The sequence below is a fragment of the Macaca fascicularis genome, chromosome 17, assembly GCF_037993035.2.
Source record: "Macaca fascicularis isolate 582-1 chromosome 17, T2T-MFA8v1.1".
Lineage (NCBI taxonomy): Eukaryota > Metazoa > Chordata > Mammalia > Primates > Cercopithecidae > Macaca > Macaca fascicularis.
The window spans coordinates 31,875,000-31,899,569 of NC_088391.1; the positions used below are offsets into that span (position 1 = coordinate 31,875,000).

The 24,570-nt window shown below is 37.8% G+C and overlaps 1 protein-coding gene across 3 annotated transcripts in view; it reads left to right on the top strand.

Annotated features, from left to right (window-relative positions):
• The window catches only part of SUGT1 (SGT1 homolog, MIS12 kinetochore complex assembly cochaperone), a 37,835-nt gene extending 13,265 nt beyond the window's left edge, over nt 1–24,570 (top strand). For 2 of the 3 annotated variants that reach the window (XM_015439301.4, XM_074022118.1), the window contains 4 exons: nt 563–670; nt 10,515–10,605; nt 14,606–14,787; nt 22,367–24,570. In XM_015439301.4, the coding sequence (XP_015294787.1) occupies nt 563–670; nt 10,515–10,605; nt 14,606–14,787; nt 22,367–22,468 (483 nt within the window). In that variant the 3' untranslated portion in view covers nt 22,469–24,570. The remainder of the gene's footprint in view (nt 1–562; nt 671–10,514; nt 10,606–14,605; nt 14,788–22,366) is intronic. The other variant, XM_045377133.3, reaches the window with a different exon arrangement.

Here is a 24,570-nt window from a genome sequence, read left to right on the forward strand (position 1 = left end):
GGCGAATTTTTGTAGCAATGGAGTTTCGCCATGTTGGCCAGGCTGTTGTTGAACTCCTAACCTCAAGTGATCCACCCACCTCGGCCTCCCAAAGTGCTGGGATTAGAGGCATGAATCACTGTGCCCAGCCTCTTGAGTATGACTTTTAACAACTTGATTTCTTAGCATTTAGTAGAGAACCTTTTAATAGATAATTTAGAAGAGATAGTGATAGAGCTGTGTGTTTTGCACATGAATTACTTTTTGTTATATATCATTTTGCTTTTGTATGTTTTCTTGAGATTTAAATGTCAAATAGGTGTGATTATATGACAAATATTATGAAACTTACTCTTTTCTGCTGTTTAATGATATATATAAGAATTCATGTCAAGGATAACAGATGGAAAAAAAAAAAAGGTTCTTAAATCTTTCAGAACCTTTTGAGGTTCTTAAATCTAAAATCCCATATGTAATGTTTAAAATAATTTGTAACATTGAAGATTTATAATTATTTTGTCTAGGTTTTTTACCCTCCATTATATACATTTGCAAAATGTGATGGTAATTTTGTGTTCATTAGTTGTCTGCTTTGGTTAAACTTCCTTCTGGAGAGGATTACAATTTGAAACTGGAACTTCTTCATCCTATAATACCAGAACAGAGCACGTTTAAAGTACTTTCAACAAAGGTAAGACAATTGAAAAGGTTTGTTGCTAGTAATATTTTCAGAATTATAGAAATACTGGTGAACTGATCACCGATGTGTTTATGAGCTTGTAGATTCTTTCAGCCCTTTATATTTACAAGGGACAGGGAAAAGAAGAATGATAACTTTTGAGTGTAAGGGTTATTTTACCTCTCAAATTCTAGTACAGTAAAGTGTAAAAATCCACTTAGCTTGTGTGGTGTTTGTGCACTTATTAAAACAGATATAATGTTTTTCAATAAAGAGATTTTTTTAAAAGATACAATAATGAGCCTATCTTTTAAGATTGGATACTGGCCGGGCGCGGTGGCTCAAGCCTGTAATCCCAGCACTTTGGGAGGCCGAGACGGGCGGATCACGAGGTCAGGAGATCAAGACCATCCGGGCTAACACGGTGAAACCCCGTCTCTACTAAAAATACAAAAAATTAGCCGGGCGTGGTGGCGGGCGCCTGTAGTCCCAGCTACTCGGGAGGCTGAGGCAGGAGAATGGCGTAAACCCGGGAGGCAGAGCTTGCAGTGAGCTGAGATCCGGCCACTGTACTCCAGCCTGGGTGACAGAGCGAGACTCCGTCTCAAAAAAAAAAAAAAAAAAAAAAAGATTGGATACCGACAGTGTCTCTTCTCTTGAACTTGTCAGTTTTGTTTGTTTTGATGTACACATACTTTTCTCACCCTACCTCATGCAGTTAAAAATACAAACTACTATAAAGATGAATCCTCCTTTTTTTTTTTTTTTGAGATAGAGTCTTCTTCTGTCGCCCAGGCTGAAGTGCAGTGGCACTGTCTCGGCTCACTGCAACCTCTGCCTCCTGGATTCAAGCAGTTCTCCTGCTTTAGCCTCCCAAGTAGCTGGGACTACAGGCATGTGCCACCACACCCTGCTAAATTTTTGTATTTTTAGTAGAGATGGGGTTTCACCATGTTGGCCAGGCTGGTCTCCAGGTCCTGACCTTGTCCTTTTTTTTTTTTTTTTTTTTTTTTTTAATTAAAATGAATTTTACGTTACTTTGTAATGAGGGAACAATGAATAAATTATAGTTTGAGTAGTTTTTAGATTCCTTTATAGTTTCTAAAAGAAGTAGAGATATACAATAGAATTAATGTTCAGAGAGTATCACTCAAAAGATGTAGATAGTAGTGTAATTTAGTAGGAAAAATACTGAATTGAAAATTTAAAAATCTGACTCTGGATCTTTGCTTGCCCTGTGAATTTAGTCTAGGCACAAAATGACTATAAGACTGAATTTTCAGCACCTTTGAAAGGAGGGCTGTGGACCAAATGAACTCTGGAGTCCTTTCAGCTGTAGAATTGTGTGAAGGTATATGATAAATGAGTTAATGGGAATAAATGATATAGGTAGGCTTTTTCCATTACTTTTTTTTTTTTTTTGAGATGGAGTCTAGCTGTGTCACCAGGCTGGAGTACAGTGTTGTGATCTCAGCTCACTGCAACCTCCGCCTCCTTGAATCGGGTTCAAGTGATTCTCCTGCGTCAGCCTCCTGAGTAGCTGGGATTATAGTCACGTACTGCCACACACAGCTAATTTTTGTATTTTTGGTAGAGACGGGATTTCACTATGTTGGCCAGGATAGTCTTGATCTCCTGACCTCGTGATCCGCCCACCTTGGCCTCCCGAACTGCTGGGATTACAGATGTGAGCCACCGCACCTGGCCTACTACTTTTTTATACACAAGTCCTGCAGCATACTGTGCTACTATTTATTAGGTTGAAGCTCTAAGGACATGTGAAGCTTCCTGTTGTGGAACAGGATCGGGGCTGGCCTGTGTCGTGAAGAATGATAGTTGGGCTTGCAAAAAGGAGACAGCTGCAGAGTGTTGGAGAAGGAAGTGCAAAGTGAAGTAGTTTTTGCATCTAGTTAAAAAGGATCTGCCTATTTATTTGAAGATTGTCAAGAACAAAGCTGGTTAATTATGAGGCAGATTTTTGAAATAGCTGCTTGGGACAGTAGAAATTGAGGAAAGGGACAAAATCTTACCAGGATTTTGGTCTGTCACTGGTCCTATCCACATAGTATAGAATTTGTTTAATAAAAGAATTATTTTGAGTAATCAAGCACAAAATAGGTAGATTTGAGAGGGATATAGTTCAGAAAATTATGAATTTGACTTTTTTTGATATGTCTATCGAGATTGCTAATGCAAGTGAGCCGAAATCACGCCACTGAACTCCAGCTTGGGCAACAGTGAGAGAGACTCTGTCTCAAAAAAAAAAAAAAAAAAAAGTTAATGCATGTCCATTTGGAGTTATTTAAATCGAGTGTGAATAAATGATAAATGACTTAAGAACTTATATTACTGAGCCACCTCCTATGGTGGAAGAATATCATGTGTGGTAAATACACAGATGTGTGGCAAGAGTCGAGGATAATTAAGCATTCTTACCTCTTTTTTCTCTTTTGAGTCTTGGATTTGTTAATTTTAACCATTCTTCAACCATACTACTGTGTTCTCAGTTTGCCTCTTCTGCCCCTTTCCTCTTTAAAGAAAAGCTTTTCTTTTTTGTATAGTAGTTTATGTATACATTTCATGTCCCTCATTTCTATGCAAGTCCTTGAGGATAAGAAGCATGTTTTATTTGTATCTTTGTACGTGCCCCAGTTAGGATCCCCAGATAAAGTACAAGATGCTCACTTAAGTTTGTATTTCAGATAAACAATGAATATTTTATGTAAGTATGTTTCATGCTATATTTTTATTTGTCAAACTTGGCAGCCCTCACCACGTACATTGTACAGTGGGTGCTTAGTTCAGTGAATGAATTAAAATTGGATTTTGGTTTTAGTCCCATGACATTGGCAGAGTATTTTTATTCTTAGTTTTGCAGGTGGAAAAAAAATCTGAGGTTAATAGACTTTAAATACTTTCCCCAAGTTTACCTGGTTAAGTAAATTGTCTGGCCTGACCCAGGAGACATAGATACACTTCTGACTGCCAACCAAACTAGTGCATCTTTGCTTAGGTTTTTCTAAGTTTTGAATTGGAGAACTTAGATTCTAAGGATATGTTCTAAAGAATTATTATTTTTCTTGTCCTGACCCTGGAATCTCCATATTTTATATATCATATATGTGTGTGTGTGTGTGTACACACATAATCTTGTTAGATTACTCTTAAGCTATTTGGGGGGAAGCAAATTGAAAGAAGTTTTCTTAATTATGTCTTGGGGAAATAATTGATAAAATCTTTGAATTTCCTTTTTCATACAGTAGAGGAAGATAATATTAAAATACTGAAAGTAAAATCTCTGGGTTACTGAGGCTTACTTCGTGGACACTTAAGAGACAGCAGTACTAAAATAATTTGGTTTTCATGTATTCAGATATCTTGATTGTTCTAATGTCTTGGACCTTTGTGAGTTGAGAAAGGATGCATTTTGCAGAGGAGAATCTGCTTAATAGTAGAGATTCTGTAAAATTTGCAGCTTAAAAGGGCGATTTCTTTGCTTTTGGGAATTCTCTTTTCTTTCCCACCTTCAAGATTGAATGTTGCATATCCATGTATAACCAGTGGTGGCTAAATATTACTAATTTGAGTGATACGTAATTAGTGATGAAAGTAATAAGAGGTAAAACCCTGAAATTAATGAAATAGCATTTCTCAACTATTTTACAATGTAGTATCCAATATGTTTTTCCAAGCCAGGATTCATATTTTTTCAGTATCTCTGATAGTTATTGCTACTTTTTACTGAATATCAGCTTTAATGTCAGCCTATTAATTTTTTAGAAATTAAGAAACTATATGTCTTTCATTTCATCTTGTTGATTTCATGACAATATTCTCTGGTCACAATCTTAGAATTGTGACTTTAGTGGCACCCATATTGTGAAACATGCATTTTAAAAATTAATTTTCCTTCCCTTTAAGATTTAGGATTTGCAAGTTGGGCAAGGTGGATCATGCCTGTGATACCAACACTTTGGTAGGCCAAGGCGGGTGGATCAGTTGAGGTCAGGAGTTCGAGAATAGCCTGGTGAACATGGTGAAACCCTGTCTCTACTAAAAATACAAAAAATGAGCTGGGCGTGGTGGCGGGTGCCTGTAGTCCCAGCTACTCGGGAGACAGAGGCAGGAGAGTCACTTGAGTCTGGGAGATGGAGGTTACAGTGAGCCGAGATCATGCTGTGCCACTGCACTCCAGCCTGGGTGACAGAATGAGACTCTGTCTCCAAAAGAAAAGAAAGAATTAGAATTCTCAGTCTTTTGGGGTGAATTTGTCCTTGTGAAAATGTTCTTGTGTTCTTATTTTTAGTCACAGTAATGTATACAATATAAAATATGAAGGCCTGGAATTGTGAGAAATAAAAATGTGTATCTTAGAAACAAAATAGCCTCCTTTTTCTTCTCCCACTAAAATTTGAGAAGTTTTAAAGTGAATCCTATTTCTTAATGTTCATAGAAGAATGTATGTATGTTAAAGAAAAGTCCTGGTAATAATGTAATGGAATGGGGTATTTGGGTGTGATGCTTCTGCTGGTCTGAATACATAAATATGGGAGTTTTAAAAATTATTGTTTTGTTTTGCTTTTTTAATACAGTGGTGGTGATAATAGTGAGATTTGATTTTTTTTTAACTGAATTAGTTTAAAAAGATCACCAATTGTAGATCTTGGAATGTATTCTTTTTGTATATTTTGTAATGTATATTCATACATTTTTAAAAGAAGAATTTACTCTACATAATTTTCAAACAGCTACACTTTGTTGATATTTTTATCACATCCTTACATATTCAACAGCAAAGCATTTCGGCATATGCATATACTGTAGCTTATTTAGTCAGTCCCATTTTGTTTGACCTGTGGAGAATTAGAATAGGTGTTTTGACTGTTTTATCACGTCAGGCACTGTATTGTGTATTATCTCATGTAGTTCTCATAGTTACTGCATGGTGTAGGTATTTTTATCCCCAGTTTACAGGTAGAGAAACTTAACCCAGAGATGTTCAATAATTTGCCCAGGTTTTTTAACCGATTATACTGATCAGGATATTGATAATATCAGTCTGTTGTTATTTGCCAGACACGGTTCTTTAGTCTTTTCATACATAATGTCATTTAATCTTCTTGAGAACCCTAAATGAGTCAGGGCCTGCTGTTCTCATTTTATAGGAGAAACTGAGGCTCCCTGAGATTGAGTTGCTTGCTTGTGATCATACATCCAACCAGTGGCACCTATTTGTGACTCTTCTAATTATACAACTGATTGTTTTTGTCTTATTCTCAACCCCTGCTTGTTTCTGAGGAAATAAGTAAAAATCCTAGCTGAAAAAGGCACTTACAGCAAATTATTTCATATCTTGGCTCCTTAATCTCTAAAATATGGATAACAATCTTTTTTTTGTAGGGTGATTCCATTAAGTAAGATGATATATGTGAAGCATGTAGCATACAGGATATGTAATAAGAGCTCAATAAATGTTACTAGTACCTTTCTTATTGTTTTATTTTAGTTATTTCGATTTTTATTCAGGCTGTAAACTCAGCAAATGCGTATCATAGAAAATCTGGAAAAGATAAAGGAGTTTAGGAAGTAGTCACTCAGACTCACCACTCAGATGAAATTCTAGCATGTTTCCTTTCAGATAACTCGGTATTTCCTGATACATAGGTCAGTCACTACACCTGACACATACTGGAATCTTTTTGTTTATGGGAATGTCTCTCCTGATTGATTAATTTAAGAACAGAGGCGGTGTCCTTATATACCAGCACTGTTTCTGGCACAGAGTCGTTACTCAGCAAATATTTGAAATGAGCTGTTAGAAGTTTGGAGAAGATCTTTCAGTCTTCTCCATTCATTGCCAATTTTTTGCATTTAAGAAATGATAATAGAAATATTTTAGTGTAAAATCAAGGTAGATGTATTAGTCTGGGTTCAAAGACTGAGCTATTATCAGACAGAGGAATTTGATGTAGCAATTAAATGTGCAAACAGCTCAGTAAGAGTATGTTGGGAAGACTGTATTCTGAAGATTAGAGGAACAATTATTTAATGAGTACAGTCTTGAAGTGTATGGGTCTCAAAAGTTTGCCAGTAAATTGGCCCAGCTCTTTAGTCTCTGGGAAAGATCCCTTCATGTCAGTCTATAGTGGTAGGTGGGATCTGACTTACCACTTAAGATGGTGGTGTCAGGATATCATGACTGCTTAAGCGTAATGACATCTCTTTAAATCTGAAATTTCTTTCATTGGAAAGAATTAAACTGCTATGCAGAGGAGACTTTAGAAGTGGATGGTAATACATATACTGTTGAGAACTAATGATCCAGCACAGAAAGGATTCTTACGTGTAAACTGTGAATACTCTTTTGGGATATTAGCACCTTGAGAGCCTTCCCTGTACATATGAGAACAACATTCAAGCAAACTACCAAAGTTTTAGGTTACTTTTAAAGTATTTTTGACTTAAATGAAAATAGAATGGTTTGTTAATGGTTGCAATAAAAACCTCTGAAATTGGACTGGTGCTAATTCTAGACCTATGTGCCAGAATCATCAAGACTTAAAACTTCATTTTTAAAAGCATGTACGAACATTGAAAGTGAATTAAGGGTAAAAAGGATTTCATAGGAAATAGTCCCTCCCTTCTTTTACTTTTTTTTTTGTTGGGGGAGATAGGGTTTCACTCTGTTGACCATGCTGGAGTGCAGTGGAGTGATCATGGCCCACTGTGGCCTCAACCTCTTGGGCTCAAGTGATCCTCCCACTTCAGCCTCCCAAAGTGCCAGGATTACAGGTGTGAGCCAACACACCTGGCCCCTTTTACCTTTTTTAAAAAGCTACTTTAAGTGGTTTATTACATGCAGCTATTTTAATGAATGTATTAAGTGTAATTTCAAGTTGAGGTCAGCTTGTCTCAGCTGAAGCAGGTTGTTACTAAGAGCTTTGCCTTTGGCTTTATAAAGTCCTCTTCATACTGCACAGTTATTCAGGTTATAGTGGTTTTCAGTAGATGCGAATGCTACTCTGTGCTGCTCTTCAGGTGAAACAAGGAACTTTTTATAGACAGTATGTTCATAGTTACAAGAACATGAAGTGTGAATATAGGGTGACCTGTGGCCAAGTTTAATGTGGTGATGTACACAGTATTTTCCAGACCCTCATTTTTTAGATAGCTGAAAATTAAAGAAGATGCAATTTTAATTTCAGATAATATTAATAGTTCTTTTCAGTAACTGTTGCTGTGTCATTGCCATCTATTTGATTTGTGTTCCCTCTTAATAAATACCATAGCATTGACAAAGTAACCGGAGTACAGAAAATATTGGTGGTATATTACTTTATAAAAAATTAATTGTAGTTCACTTTAGGGAATTCTAGAAATTCTTATGAAATATGTTTTTATGTATGTAGAGTTTAAACAAGTAAATTACACCAAAGATACTATACTTTTTTTTTTGACAGTCTTGCTCTGTTGCCCAGGCTGAAGTGCAGCGGCACAATCTTGGCTCTCTGCAGCCTCCACCTCCCAGATTCAAGCAATTCTGTCTCTGCCTCCTGAGTAGCTGGGACTACAGGCATTTGCCACCACGCCTGGCTACTTTTTGTATTTTTGGTAGAGACAGGGTTTTGCCATTTTGGACAGGCTGGTCTTGAACTCCTGCTCTCAGGTGATCTGCCTGCCTCGGCCTCCTAACGTTCGGGATTACTACTCTTAGCTCTTATCCCAGTGACATTTGTTTCATATTTTTCTCCTATTACGAAAACAGTTGTTTATTACATTTCTTTGCTCCTAAAGAAAATAAAAATAAACACTTGAGACCACATACGCCACATACATATACCATCATTTTATCTCTGATTAAAAATACTGGCAGTTTTCCCTATGTTAGCACTTGTTAAGGTATTTTAAGGTGCAAATTTTGAAGGTCCTTTTGCTGAATGCGTTTGGTATAAATATTACCAGGAATTGCTAGTTTAAATGAGTCATCTGATAAAAGATAGAAGAACCAAAGGGTGAATAGGCTTCTCTTTTTAAGTCTGCCTTTTGATTTTTTAATTCTGCTTACAAAAGTTGTGATCCTTTTCATAGGAAAATAACATGAGAATATAAAATTCTAATTCAATTGCTCATTTAAAGTGTTTCATATAATGTTTATTGTAGTCCTTGCTTTAATATTTGTACTAAAAATGCTGATTTTAGCCTGTTAAAATAGAGGTGGGAGCATTATTTGAATAAAGAAAACAAAAGGTAGATAAAATGCTATGTGATTGTGTGTGTTAGGGGTAAAGATAGACTCTGGGGGCTAGCGTTAATTAGAGTAAGAGATACCATTAGGATACTATTAACTTTTCATTGTATTTTTATTATTATTTTTTTGAGACAGTCTGGCTCTGTCGCCCAGGCTGGAGTGCAGTGACGTGATCTCGGCTCACTGCAAGCTCCGCCTCCTGGGTTCACGCCATTCTCCTGTCTCAGCCTCCTGCGTAGCTGGGATTACAGGCACCTGCCACCACGCCCGGCTAATTTTTTGTACTTTTAGTAGAGATGGGGTTTCACCATGTTAGCCAGGATGGTCTCGATCTCCTGACCTCGTGATCCGCCAGCCTCAGCCTCCCAAAGTGCTGGGATTACTGGCGTGAGCCACTGCACCTGGCCAACTTTTCATTTTAATAAGTTAACTTAGTCTTTTCGGTAAATAAGTGAACTTAGTCTTCACAGTGCTCCCCGATGCAGTGTCCTTTCTACCCGTGCTCCAGTTAGGCCGTTCCCTGTGCCTCTGCAGACCTACGCCTTCACTCTTGCAAACGCTTCTACCCTTCAAAGCCCTTCAAGGCATATAAAGCCTTTCCTCTTCACAGTCAGGTGTGCTTCTCCTGAGCTTTTAGAACATTTACTTATTTACAACTTTAGTAACTTTCTTAAAGTATCTCACATACTTTGAAATGGTCGAGGATGTGTGTTTAGTATTTTAAAAATCCAGCCGGGCATGGTGGCTTATGCCTGTAATCCTAGCACTTTGGGAAGCTGAGGTGGGAGGATGGCTTCAGGCCAGGAGTCTGAGACCAACCTGGGCAATCTAGTGAGACTCTACAAAAAAATTTAAAAACATTAGCCAGGAGTGGTGGCAGTTGTCTGTAGTCCCAGCTACTTGGGAAGCTGAGGCTGGAAGATCACTTGAGCCCAGGAGTTCAAGGCTAGAGTGAGCTGTGATCGTCCTACTACACTCCAGTCTAGGAGACAGAGCAAGACCCTGTCTCTAAAAATAAAACAAAAACCTCCCACAGCCTTGAAGACTATACTGTCTCATAGCAGGTGCTTAGTAATTATTTGTTGAATGAATGATTGCCAGAATGTTAGTGTTAGTTGTATTATGTTTATACAGTGAAATAAGTTTCTCCGCCGTAAAACAGGTTAATGCACATGTAAATGCAGTAATTCTTTTAGAATCAGATTTCTCTGTAGTGGCATTATTGACGTTTTGGGGGATTGCCTGGTACATAGTAGGATGTTTAGTAGCAACCGTGGTCTCTACTCACTAGATGTCACTACCACCTCTTCCCTCACTCCGGTATGACAACCCACAGTGTCTCCAGACGTAGCTAAATGTCCCCTGGGTGGCAGAATCATCCCTGGCTCAGATTGCTTTGGATGAAAAAAAGCATATGTATTTCAAGTCTCTTCTTGATTGTAGCTTATGTATAGTATGTTGTTTTTTTCAAGGGTGAATTTTGAGTGTAGAAACAAAATTGTTTCATAGTTCTTCAAATTTAACCTTGTGTAATTTAAGGAAACTGCATTTTTTACTGTTTTGTGTATTTTACATCGAGTAATGGATTTTATTTGGTGTTTCCTCCAGATTGAAATTAAACTGAAAAAGCCAGAGGCTGTGAGATGGGAAAAGCTAGAGGGGCAAGGAGATGTGCCTACGCCAAAACAATTCGTAGCAGGTTTGTTTTCTGGCCTTGATAGCTTTATATTCATATTGTGTTGTGTAACTGAAATTAAATAGTAATGAACATTCTTTTTGCTTTCATTATTTATGTTCTGAAGATAAGATACATTGAGTATAATAAGGTTGCTCCATAATGAATATAAAGTAGCCTTTCTGTTGAAAGTTCTAACGTCTCAAATTCTAAGAGTAAAATGAATGGCAGCAAAATCCCAGAGGGAGTTCGGATTTATTGTTTACCACGTAAAGTTTATGACATCAGTTGAAGGATGTTTATTTTTGTGTGTTGGCCCCTCCTGTTGTTTCTTTTTGGGTTGTAAGTTGGTTTACTCAGCTGATGTATTTCCCCCTCTTCCCTCTCCCTCTCTCACTTACTCCTTTCTATTCCTTCTACTGATATTGTCATCTGATTTCCTGGAATTTTCAGGGCTTTACAGGGTACGGTATCTACCCCATTTCTTATTGCTAATTTAGAGATGAACACAAATAGGTAATAAATGCCAAAGGAAAGTCTAGGAAAAGAGTAGAAAACCAGGCTTCATTGTATATATAGTCCTGTAAGAAACAGACAGAACTTTGTGTTGAGGTCAATTTTAAGTATATGCAATAACTAGATAAGAATTTTTGTAATGGACTAATTCACAGCACACTCAGAACTACAACCTAAGATTATGTTTTATAGCAATAGCCTCATTAATGAGTGGAGGGAAATTTCTTTTTATTAGAAGTAATAGTCTGATTTAATGACTGAAACAAGCTAACATGTGTCTCAGCTACTTTTTCTGATTTTGACTGCTTTCTTCTGTAACAGAAAACACATATTCCTTGTGACAACTTTTAGAAAACACCAAGTTATTCAACAGATCATTCGTGTGTGTGTATGTGTGTGTGTGTGTATATGTAGTTATTTCTTTAGAAATAATTTTGGATGTTTAGAAGTTTCAAAAATAAGAGATTCTCATGTAGCTTTCACCCAGTTTCCCCCGGTGATAGGGTCTTAACTAGTCCAATGATTACCTCTTAAGTAGTCTATGGTATAATTTTCAAAATCAGGGTATTAACACTAACAGATACTTTCTAAGGACTGAAGTATATCTAGTTGGTATTTAAGGTATTTAGTTAAGCATCTGCTTCCCACTTTATTGGAAAGATATATGTGCTTCTTTTAGGACTGACTCCAAGAGATTTTGAGGCTGAGGTTTATATGTAGCTGAAAGGTTTAAAAAAATATAATCATTTTAAATGTAGCATCTTACTTGATTCTAACAGCCCTGCATAACAGGCAGCCCCTTAGTACTCCTCCCATTTTGCAGGCTCAGGAAAGTTAAGCTCAAGATTATCCAGCAGTTCTCGTTGTCTAGGACTAAAATCTAGGTCTTCTCAGTTGGTTCCGGTTACTCTGTTAACCCCTTGTCTACTCGTTGCATACTGCTTGTTGTTGCATTTTCTAACAATGGAAACAGTCTTTGCCGACATGAGTATCTATGTAGATATTTGATTTTTTTTTTTTTTTTTTTTTTTTGAGACAGAGACTCGCTCTGTCACCCGGGCTGGAGTGCAGTGGCCGGGTCTCAGCTCACTGCAAACTCCGCCTCCCGGGTTTACGCTGCCTCAGCCTCTGGAGTAGCTGGGACTACAGGCGCCTGCTTAGTTTTTTGTATTTTTTTAGTCGAGACGGGGTTTCACCGTGTTAGCCAGGATGGTCTCCATCTCCTGACCTCGTGATCCGCCCGTCTCAGCCTCCCAAAGTGCTGGGATTACAGGCTTGAGCCACTGCGCCTGGCCAATTATTTGATATTATAGTGAATGAGCAGGGAGGTTACTCATCTCTCAGTAGTAGTTCTACCATCTCCAGGTGTTAGAAGTTTTTCTGAGATTAAAGATCAAGGTTTTTTAGTGTTATAGTTACCATGTTTTTTCTAAACTCAACACCTTAGATATTCAAGATGATATTCTTCCTGTCCTGTTTTTGTAAGAAATTAATATGCTTGTCAGATTCCTGTGTATTGCAAGCTGGAGACTGTAGATAAGGGCAAGTCACTTAACCTATCTGAGAGCCAGCTTGCTTATCTGTAAAATGGAGATTAAAACCTCTGTGCTCATGCTTCCTGGGAGTCAGCGTTAGGATTAATTAAATCCATGTTTCCCGGGCTCTTAACTTACCATGGCATGCATTTTTTTTGTTTTATCTGGCTTCTAGTGAAAATGTACAAAGATAGAAGGATGTCTAGTAGAAGGAAGGTGGATAGGATTTTCAAAACAATATATTTGGCCCTGAAAAAAAACTATGTGTTGGTGGTGTGTGTGTCGTTTTGTCTTGTTTTGAGGAGGAATGGGCAGGGAGAAAGTCGGTTTACAAGTGAAGAGAAAGCGTAGAAAAACAGTGGATGTTAAATAGTTTCTCAGCTATTTTGACAAAAGGGATATAGAGAGCAGTATTGGGAGGAACATTTAGATTAGTATTAATGTATCCTAATACATGCTGATGGGGAAATTTTGAATTGGGTTTTTTGAAGACTACAGCTGTTTTGTCCAACACAGTAGCTGCTAGCCACACGTTACCTGTTCAGCACTTGAAATATGACTAGTCTGCATTGAGATCTGCTATGTGAAATATATGCCACAGTTTGAAGACTTAGTATGAAAAAAAGAAAAGAATGTAAAATATATTCTTTTTGTTGTTTTTGGTTTCTTTTTTTTTTAAAAAAAAGAGAGTCTTGCTCTGTCAGCCAGGCTGGAATGCAGTGGCACTGTCATGGCTCAGTGTAGCCTCAACCTCTTGGACTCAAGCAGTCCTCCCACCCCAGCCTTCCAAGTAGCTGGTACTGCAGGCATGTGCCACCATGCTCAGCTAATTTTTTTTTTTTTTTTTTCCATAGAGATGGGTTCTCGTTATGTTGCCCAGGCTGGTCTCACACTTCTGGCCTCAAGCAGTCGTCCTACCTTGGCCTCCCAAAGTGCTGGGATTACAGGCGTGAGCCCCCATGCCCAGCCTCTGTTGGTTTCATGTCAAAATGATACTATATGTGATATATATCAGGTTAAATAAAATATATTATTAAACTGCATTTCACCTGATTCTTTTTAGTAATGTAGTTACTAGAAATTTTAAAATTATATATGTGACTCGCATTTGAGGCTGTCATATTTTTATTGGACAGTGAACAGAGCTGCTCCTATAGCTACTAGGTTGGCTAGTTATTTTCTAATTATTTGTGTGCCAAGATCTTGATGCCTTTGGTCCTTGGAGCAATCTTGGCAGTACCCCGAGCCCCTGGGCCAGTGGCCTTTCTGGCTGCAAGCAGCCTCTGTTTACAAACCCCAGTGTGCCCTACAAATACTGTTATTTGCTAGGTGTATGGCATGTGGACATTGAACTTCAGATCATCAAGTATAGTACTTTAAACATTTAGGCATTACTTATTGTTACTGCCTATTGAAATAATCTTATATTTTTGATGTGGGGAGAGTATGCAGTGGCATGGATGATTATTTATATTTTCAGGCTATTTATACTCTGAAAGATACTAAATACTTTAGAAAAAGCCACATTTTTAACATTTATTAAAATCTTAGTTATGAAAGATTTCATAGGTATCCTTTAAAAAAACTTTTATTTTTAAAATTGTACTGTCTTTGCAACTTTTCTGAAAACATAAAAGTTCTGTATATTTTTCGTCTAGTTTCTCCTGTTATCAGCATGAGGAATCTGCTTTTAATCTAATCTAATTTTATATAATGTGTCAGAAGTTTACACTTTATTGAGTTATTGTACTCAAAAGAAATCCCCAGATTTTACATTATGGTAACTGACTCAGTTTTTAGAAATGTAAATTTTGTTACTGATGTGTATACCAGAAAGACACTTACTGCATACGTGAAATTCAGTAACCTAAACTGTTTGCTAAGATGTTCCATATACATAGTCACAAAGTTTACATATTCTTGACATAATTGAAATATATTGATTAATTACTTCTGCCTTTTTTACTTCACAGATGTAAAGAACCTATATCCATCATCATCTCCTTATACAAGAAATTGGGATAAATTGGTTGGTGAGATCAAAGAAGAAGAAAAGAATGAAAAGTTGGAGGGAGATGCAGCTTTAAACAGATTATTTCAGCAGATCTATTCAGATGGTTCTGATGAAGTGAAACGTGCCATGAACAAATCCTTTGTAAGAATATAAACTTTTTAAGATATATATATGGGAGCAAATTTTACATATTTTAAAAGAGAAAATTGGTAATGTGAGACCAAATTGCGTGTACTATAGCTGGGAGAACTTTTTGAATAAGGTCTGTCTGAACGTTTCTTTTTGCTCTAAGAGTAATTTTTGAGGAAGTTGAAAACTTATGGAAGAGACGAGAAACAAGTAGTTTATCCTAAGTAGGTATTTTTTATCAATGAGTTAGATTGATATGGAATCATCTTACTTGGATTTATCACAGTAGCTGAGTGAACTTCTGTTGTGTCCCTTCTAGATTCGTATGTAGTGTCAATGTTAGAGATGAAGAATATAGATGTGAAACTTTCCAGAATAGTGTTTGCAAGTAGAAGGTGCACATTATTCATTGGTTTAACAACTCTCTTAAGAGAATTCAGGCTTTTTGTCAGGGCAGCATAAATACCTAAATTAGACCTCAAGATTTTAGTAACAATTCGTCACTGTAGAACTTTATAGATTATTTAGCTTGCAGTTGTAATCATGTGACTTTTATTAATACCAGTAGCTCTGGAAATATGACTCTTTTAAGACATTCGTGTTTACAGTAGAAAGTTAAATTTAGTATTTAATAATTTAATATTTAGTTAATGTGGTTGAGGCTCAGGTATTTCACACTTAAGAAATATGTGGTAATTGGTCATGATTGTGCTTTTCACAGTTCGTTTATTTAGAGACAGGGTCTTGCCCTGTTGCCCAGGCTTGAGTGCAGTGCGTGATCTCGGCTCACTGCAGCCTCTGTCTGCCAGGCTCAAGTGATTCTCCTACCTCAGCCTCTGCAGTAGCTGGGACCATAGACATACACCACCACGCCTGGCTACTTTATTTCTTGTAGAGATGGGGTTGCGCCATGTTGCCCAGGCTGGTCTCGAACTCCTGGCTTCAATCTAGCCACCTCAGCCTCCCAAAGTGCTGGGATTACAGGCGTGAGGCACCTCAACCAGCCTCACTATTAATTAAAATTTTTTTTTCCATCACTTTTGGGAGGCTGAGGTGGGAGGATCACTTGAGCTAAAGATCTTGAGACCAGCCTGGGCAACATAGAGAGACCCTTATCTCTACCAAAAAAAAAAAAAAAAAAAAAATTAGCTAGGCCTGGTGGCATGTGCCTATGGTCTCAGCTACTTGGGAAGATGAGGTGGGAGGATCTCTTGAGCCTGGGAAGTCAAGGTTGCAGTGGGTTATTTTTTGTGCCACTGAACTACAGCCTGGGCAACAGAGACCCTCTCAAAAAAAAAAAAAAAAAGTTTTCATTAAACTTTTAGTTTTGAGATAATTGTAGATTCACATGCAATCCTAAGAAATGAGATTCTTTCTACCTTTTACAAAGTTTCCACCGATGGAAACATTTTGCCAAAACTGTAGTACAATGTCACAACCATGATATTGACAGTTAAGATAGGGAACGTGGCTGCATGCAGTGGCTGACACCTTTAATCCCAGTGCTTTGGGAGTCTGAGACCACAGGATCCCTTGAGGCTAGACCAGCCTGGGCAATGTAGTAAGATCTGGTCTCTACAAGAAATTTAAAAACTAGCTTGTTGTCATGGTGTTGTGCCCCTGTCAGCTACTTAGGCATCTGAGGCAGGAGTATTGTTTGAGCCCAGGAGTACAAGCTTGCAGTGAGCTATGATCATGCCACTACACTCAGCCCGGGCAGCAAAGTGAGACCCTATCTCTTAAAAAAAAAAAAAAAAAGAGAGAGAGAGAGAGATACAGAAAGCATTTTCATGGATTCCAAGGATCGCTTATGTTGCTATTTTATGGCTATACTCACCCCACCTCTACCCTTCCATGATCCCTGATGATCACACATCTGGCAATCTTTGTCAGATATGTAGTTTGCAAATATTTTCTCCCAGTTTGTAGTTTTCATTTTCTTAGCAGGGTCTTTCATAGAGACAAAAGATTTCATTTTGATTAAGTCTAATTTACTGCTTTTTATGGATCATGCATTTAGTTTCAAGTCTGTTAACTCTTTGCTTAGTCCTAGATCTCAAAGACTTTCTCCTATTTAAAAAATAAATAAAAGTAATATTGTTTTACATATTACATTTATTTTTTATTTAGAGATAGGATCTCATTCTGTCACCCAGGCTGGAGTATAGTGGCACAGTCACAGTTCACTGTAACCTCAAAGTCCTGGGCTCAAGTGATCCTCATGCCTCAGGCTCCCAAGTAGATGGGATTACACATCCATGCTGCCATGCCTGGCTAATTTTTAAAATTTTTTGTAGAGATCGGGGGGGGGGGGTCTCTGTGTTGCTTAGGGTAGTCTCGAACTTCTGGCCTCAAGCAGTTCTTTGGCCTTGGTCTCCTGAAGTGCTGTTGTTACAGGTGTGAGCAACAGCACCTGGCCTACATATTACATTTAAGTCTGTGATGCATTTTGAACTTTTATGTCAAGTGTGAGATTTAACTTGAGATTCCTTTTTGTGGGGTGGATAGTATGTTCAAGTGTTCTGGCACCTATCTCTTCTCATTGAATCACTTTTGCACCTTTCTCAAAAATCAGTTGAGCATATTTGTGTGAGTCTATTTCTAAGTTCCCCGTTCTGTTAGATTGAGCTGTATGTGATCTATATGTATGTTCCTCTGTCAGTCCCACCGTCTTGAACTGTAGCTGTGTAAGTCTGAAATTGGGCAGACTCATTCCTCCTACTTTATCCTTTATTTTCACAATTGTTTTTAGATACTCTCACTCATTTGTCTTTCTGTGTAAATTTTAAAATAAAGTGATGTATATGTAATTTTGGTGTTCATTACTAGAATCTAGACATACAGTTAATTTTATGTTTATCTTGTATTCTATGACGTTGCTGGACTCAGTTGTAGGAATATTTTTGGATTGTTACTTTTTTAATGTGGACAATCATCTTCAAATATGGAAGTTTTATTTATCTGCAAATAGAGTTTTATTACATCCTTTTCTATCTGTGTGCCTTTTATCTCCTTTTCTTGCTGTGTTTCACTGGCTGCAACTTCAGCACTGTGTTGAGTAAGAGTAGTGAGAGTGGACATCCCCCTTGCTTCCCATTTTAAGGGAAAAGTATTTATTGTTTCATCATTAAGTAGAATGTTAACTGTAAGTTTTTGGTAGATGATCTTTGTCAAGTTATGAAAGTTCTGTTGTATTCCTATTTTTCTGAAATTTTTTTATCATTAACTTTTTTTTTTTTTTTTTTTTTTTTTGAGACGGAGTCTCACGCTGTTGCCCAGGCTGGAGTGCAGTGGCGCGATCTCGGCTCACTGCAAGCTCCGCCTCCCGGGTTCCCGCCATTCTCCTGCCTCAGCCTCCTGAGTAGCTGGGACTACAGGTGCCCGCCACCGCGCCCGGCTAATTTTTTGTATTTTTAGTAGAGACGGGGTTTCACAGTGGTCTCGATCTCCTGACCTTGTGATCCGCCCGCCTCGGCCTCCCAAAGTGCTGGGATTACAGGCTTGAGCCACCGCGCCCGGCCCTATCATTAACTTTTAACATTGACTTTTTGTCAGATGTTTTCTCTGTGTTGATAGGATTATATGATTTTTCTTCCTTAGCCTGTTAATGTGATTTTATATGATTAATATGATTGATTTTCAAGTATTGAGACAGTCTTGCATGAGCCCTACTTTGTCATATAGTGTATCTCTCAATTCTGTCTTCTAATGTTTTGTTATGGGTTATTGTGTCTATATTCATGAGGAATATGAATCTGTACTTTTTGTGCTATCTTTGGTTTGGTGTCAGAGTAATACTTTGTAAAATGAATTAGGAAGCATTTCATCCTCTTCGATTTTTTAGAAGATATTGTGTATAATTGGTGTTAACTTTTTTTAAGTATTTGGCAGAACTCACCAGTGAAACTGGAGATTTCTTTACTAGGAGATTTAAAGTTATGAATTTAGTTAACCTAAAGTTTTTATCGGACTGTTCAAATTGTCTGTTTCATATGGATGACTTGTGGTTTGTGTTTCTGATAAACTGATCCATTGTGTCCAAGTTGTCAGTGTTTATTTAGTCCCTTATTCTTTTTGTTTGTTTTTGTCTTTTTTGAGATGGCATTTTTCTGTCACCCAGGCTAGAGTGTAGTGGTATGATCATAGCTCACTGCAGCCTCAGCTTCCCAGGCTCAAGTGATCCTCTCATCTCAGCCTCTCTAGTAGCTGGGACTACAGGCATGTGCCACCATGTCCAACTAATGTATTTTTATTTTATTTTATTTTGTAGATATGGGGTTTTGCCATGTTGCCCAGTCTGGTCTGTAACTCCTGAGCTCAAGCGATCCACCCATCTTGGCCTCCCAAAGTGCTGGGATTACAGTAGTGAGCCACCGCACCCGGCCTTGCTTACTCTTTTGATGTCTGCAGGGTTTATAGTGATACTTTTTTACCATTCTTATAATGGTAATTTGTGTCTTTTCTCTTTTTTCTTAGTCTCCTAGAGGTTTAAAGGACACCTTATCTAGCATATGCTTACCCATCGGCTAGATTTGCTTATTTTATTGAATTTTTTCTCCCAAAGAATTAGCTCTTTGTTTCATTTTTTTCTCTATTTTTTGTTCTACATTTTATTCATTTCTATTATTATTATTCTGCTTGCTTTAGGTGCATTTTGTTCTTATTTTTTTAGGTTCTTAAGATGTACATTTATCTACTATCTATTTCTATGTATTCACTCATTTTTGAGACAGGGTCTCCCTCTGTCGCCAGGGTGGAGTGTAGTGGTGCGATCATGGCTCAGTGCAGCCTTGACCTCCTGGGCTCGAGTAATCTTCCTGAGTAGCTGGGATCACAGATATGCACCACCATGCCCAGTTAATTTTTTTAAAGTTTTTTAGAGACGAGGTCTCCCCATATTGCCCAGGCTGGTCTTGAACTCCTGAGCTCAAGCAGTCCCCTCCCATGTTGACCTCCCGAAGTGCTGACAGGCATGAGCCACCATGCCTGGCCTGTTGTCTGAAAGTTTTCTGTTTTCCTAGGCAGTGTCCTTTCCTGATCTCTTGGCAAGAGAGAGCAGGGGTTTGTTGGGACTTTTTTTTTCTTGTTTGTCCTCCCTGGTGTTTCCAGCTTCTTCAGCTCCAAGTCTAGGATATATGAGGCAAAAGGAAAACCCAGAATTTGCCACCACGTCATTTCTTGAGTCCCAGGGTCCTTGGTAGGTCTGTCTTCACTTTACCTTTTGGTGTCTTTACTTTTTTTTCTAGACAGGATCTTGCTCTGTTGTTCCAGCTGTAATACAGAGGTGCGATCATGAATCACTGCAGCCTTGAACTCCTGAGCTCAAGTGATCCTCCCACCTGAGCCTCCTCAGTAGCTGGCACTATAGGTGTGTGCCACCACACCTGGCTATTTTTCTTCTTTTTTTTTTGTATAGAGATAAGGTCTCGCTGTGTTGAACAGGCTGTTCTTGAGCTCTTGGACTTAAGCAATCCTCCTGCCTTGCCCTCACAAAATACTGGGATTATAGGTGTGAGCTACTGCACCTGGCCCCTTGTAGAGTCATTTTATCTTTGTTTCATATGTAGCGTCTAGGCTGTTTAGTCGATTTACTACTGGGAAGAATAGGAAAAGTACATCTACTCGATCTTCCCAGGAGAAGTCGTTCTCACTTTTGACTTTTGAAAGTATGGTAGACAAAAGTAGCAGTACATCAGATCAAAGATGTCAGGTCACATCAAATCAAAGATCAAAGATAGAATCTGCAATCATTTTCATATAGAAACTTTGACAATTATAACCAAATTATGTATACCCATAAAATAAGCCATCTGTGCAGCAACATTGATCTGGACTATACCAGGGGCTTCTGTCCTTGTGAGAATACGAAAGAAACTAGACCTCTTTCTCTGTAATCTCCTTATCTAGTTGGGACAAAAGACCAACATATACAAAATAATCACAGGGAAATGCTAAATTGCCCTGCAGTCTATTAGAGATGCGGTGGCAGGGGGCGGAGCACGATAAGTGTCATCAGCAAATATGGTCAGATTGTAAACTAATCTACTTTTTTTCAGTTTTATAACTGAAGGTCCTCTTGGGGTAGTTTGTGTTTGTTTATTTGAGAGAGAGTTTCGCTGTGTCACTCAGGCTGGAGTGCAGTGACGCGATCTCAGCTCACTGCAACCTCCGCCTCCCAGATGCAAGTGATTCTCATGACTCAGCCTCTGGAGTAGCTGGGACTACAGGCGCGTGCCACTACGCCCAGCTAATTTTTGTAGTTTTAGTGGAGACGGGCTTTCACCATGTTGGCCAGGCTGGTCTTGAACTCGTGACCTTAGGTGATCTGCCCGCCTCAGCCTCCCAAAGTGCTGGAATTACAGATGTGAGCCACTACGCTCAACCTTGGGGTAGTTTATTATACAGATTTGTCAAATGTAATTCAGTCATTTTATTTAAAGCCTACTATGTGCTAGGCCACTGTGTTTAGAACTGGGATATGAATATTAGTAAAATGTACTCCTTGCCCTTAATGAGCTCTCAGCATTAGTTGAAGTCGAGGGTGGAAAGCAGATATAAGAAGACAGAACCTTAAATTGCAACAATGCAGTGGGACACATGTTATGTAAGTGTAATTAGGCTTACGTAGACGAATTTACAGGAATAGAGAAATAAGAGGTCAGAGTAAAGCCAAGGAGAGGTGATGACATTTCATGTTTGGAAGATGACTAAGGACACAAAAACTCACAGCTGTGCAAAAAAGCCCATGTAAGGGAGCTCAGTAGAGCGTGTCGGACATGGGGTTACATTGAGGTTCCAGTGTGTAGGATGTGTAGCTGTATACATTGGCCACTAACCCAGTTGGTTACTTTTAAGTGTTTATATTTTAATAATTTGCACTATTCTTTGCTGTGGTTCAAATCCATTGATTTTTATCATATTAAAATAAGAAATGTCCAGATGTTTTTTAAATATATTAATGAATATTCTTGGGTTGTTAGTGCGTGGTATATTCAGTAGATGGTAAATAAATGACCAATTTTTCACTGAGACACTGACTTTCTATACCTGCATATATGTACCTTGATTTTTAAAGAATTTTGGATAAACTTGCTTGTGTTTGGCACAAAGAGAGCACAAAGTAGAGGCCTTAAAGTTATCTTCAGCTGATATAGAAAGAGATTATTTTGACTGGTCTTTATGGTCTTCAGCAAAAGAAATTACAATAATCACTGTTTTGGGGGAGCTAATAATTGAAGGTAGTTTAATTTGAACCTTCATTTGAAGGTCGTTTTTCCCCGTATATGTCTATACTCATTAGCAAAGGATGTAGTGCACCTCCCTGACTACTTTAGGATTTCCTTTTCAGATTTTATTTAACTTGTTAACCTCTGGAATGCCTAAAATTAAATAAAAATACTGTTTTGAGTTTATATTGAGCTATGTATTTTGTCTGTGTGTAATCTGTTATATATATGTATTGTATAGAGTTTATATTGAGCTGTATATAATAGCCAATATTTGGGGCTCTATGCTTGGAACATTTTTAGAAAAATATTCTATTTTGATTATATGGTCCAGGAATTAATCTCATTTTAATTTTTCATTGCAGATGGAGTCGGGTGGTACAGTTTTGAGTACCAACTGGTCTGATGTAGGTAAAAGGAAAGTTGAAATCAACCCTCCTGATGATATGGAATGGAAAAAGTACTAAATAAATTCATTTGCTCTCACTGTATTATGTATATTCACCTAATGCCCGTTGTGTATTGATATTGCATTCTTGAATTTTGAACACTGAATATCTTTTTGAAAGATTATACCTCTTTACCTCTTTGTGCTTTAGAAATTATTTTCCTTCAAGTGTTCAAGTCTAATGAAGAATGAAGATAACATTTTATCACTTCTGTCCTTAAAGATTTCAGACATGGTGAAACTGAATAAAGCGTATCACTTGCTCCTAGATAGATTCATTCTATCTAGTTGTGGGGATGGAGAAATCTTTAATGGTATATTTTGGGTTATTGCCTTATTTTTGATGCAGTATTCTGTCAGTAATTTATTAGATCTGGCAGCTTTGGGTGAGCATAGATTTTTCGCCTTCAGTGTTACATTGTGTTTGCTTTTAAAAACTGCTTTTGAATGGAGTTGTAAATACAATTTTTCTATGAAGACGTTTGGTTTATTTACCTTTTTCTTAAGTTTTTAATGAGAACTTTGAGAAATTATCACAGGGAGTTCCCATTTAGTTCTTTTAATGGGAAGAATTTGTAATTTTAATTGCACTGAGATATTTTGGTCCTTACCTTGCAAATTTCTGTATAAAACATAGATACCTGAGTTTTAACACACTGCAAGTTTATACTAAGGGTAATCTGCAAAGGTGGGGCAAAGAAGGTTCTAGGAAAGCCCAACTCCACTTGCTTCTTTTATCACAGCAGGATTCCTGAAATTACAGCATTGGTGGGTTTTTTTGGTGTGTTTTTTTCTTCTTTATTAGAAAATCTCTGTTGTCACGTCCCCATGATTACTTTGGTTTCATTGGTTTATGGTAACTGCTGTGAGTAAATTAATGTGTATATGTTTATTATTTACTCTGTGCCTAGAATATATAGATATCATGAAAATACAAAAAGTAAGAGACATGATTATTAACTTCAAAGAGCTTATAAATGTAGCAGGGAAAAAATAACATTCATGAAGGAACTGTGTAAAGACTGAATGCTGAACTCAGCATAAATACACTTTAGGGACAGCAAAGTGTTCTGTGATTAAAATTGTTTACAGTCTAAGCTCTTATAAAGTATAGGCTATGGATGACCTGTAGATCTGACTTTGTTTTCTCACCATAATTTTCTCAACTGTAATACCCCAGAGGTTGGTCTCAGCTCTGTTAGGTGTCAGTAACATTTTTATGGCAAAGCACTACCCTGTACCATCAGAGCAGGGTGAGTGGGAGGCAAACAGGTCATCATTTCAGCCTCCAAAACAGTAGGAATTCAGCTCCTTCCTTCTAGTCCTTTGTTGTGGGGTGTAGGGGAGTTACTAAGGAAAGTTTCAGTAGGGTGATACCAGATAGTGCCCAAACCTGTTATAGCTTGGTTAAGCATTCTAGAGTTTTCATGTGTCCTTTTGTCCACTTAGAGCTACTAGATACATTTTTTGTTCTTGAACACTGAAGGAAAAGGCAAAATTAAGTTTTTGGTTGGATGGATTTCTAAAGTTTTCTCCTTAGGGAAATAGGATAGTGACTTTTGTATTCTGTGTGTTAAATTTTCTCAGTACCAATAATACTAAGATGAGGAGGAAGGCTATTGCTGCAGAGGCATAGTTGAGGACGTACAGCACTACACCAGAAACAGGAATGCTTAGCTCTAGCAGATCTTCTGTCATTGCTGCCTTCATAATCTTCAACAGGTTTAGGCCTTTCTTAGTTCCTTTGTAAATAATCCATAGAGTCTTAAGTGTTATAATTAAAGGTCCATGATTCTAAATACAGAAGCATATTTTTGCCGCTTAACTTTTTCTTTATTAAAAATGACACTACTAAAATAGCTGTTTTGAGCAGGTGCTTTAGCTCATGCTTATAATCCCAGCATTTTGGGAGGCAGAGACGGGCAGATCACCTGAAGTAAGGAATTCAAGACCAGCCTGGCCAACATGGTGAAGCCCTGTCTCTACTAAAAATGCAAAAATTAACCAGATGTAGTGGCATGCACCTGTAGAATTGCTTGAACCGGGAGGCAGAGGGTGCGGTGAGCCAAGATCATGCTGCTGCACTCCAGCCTGGGTGACTCCATCTCAAAAAAAATAAAA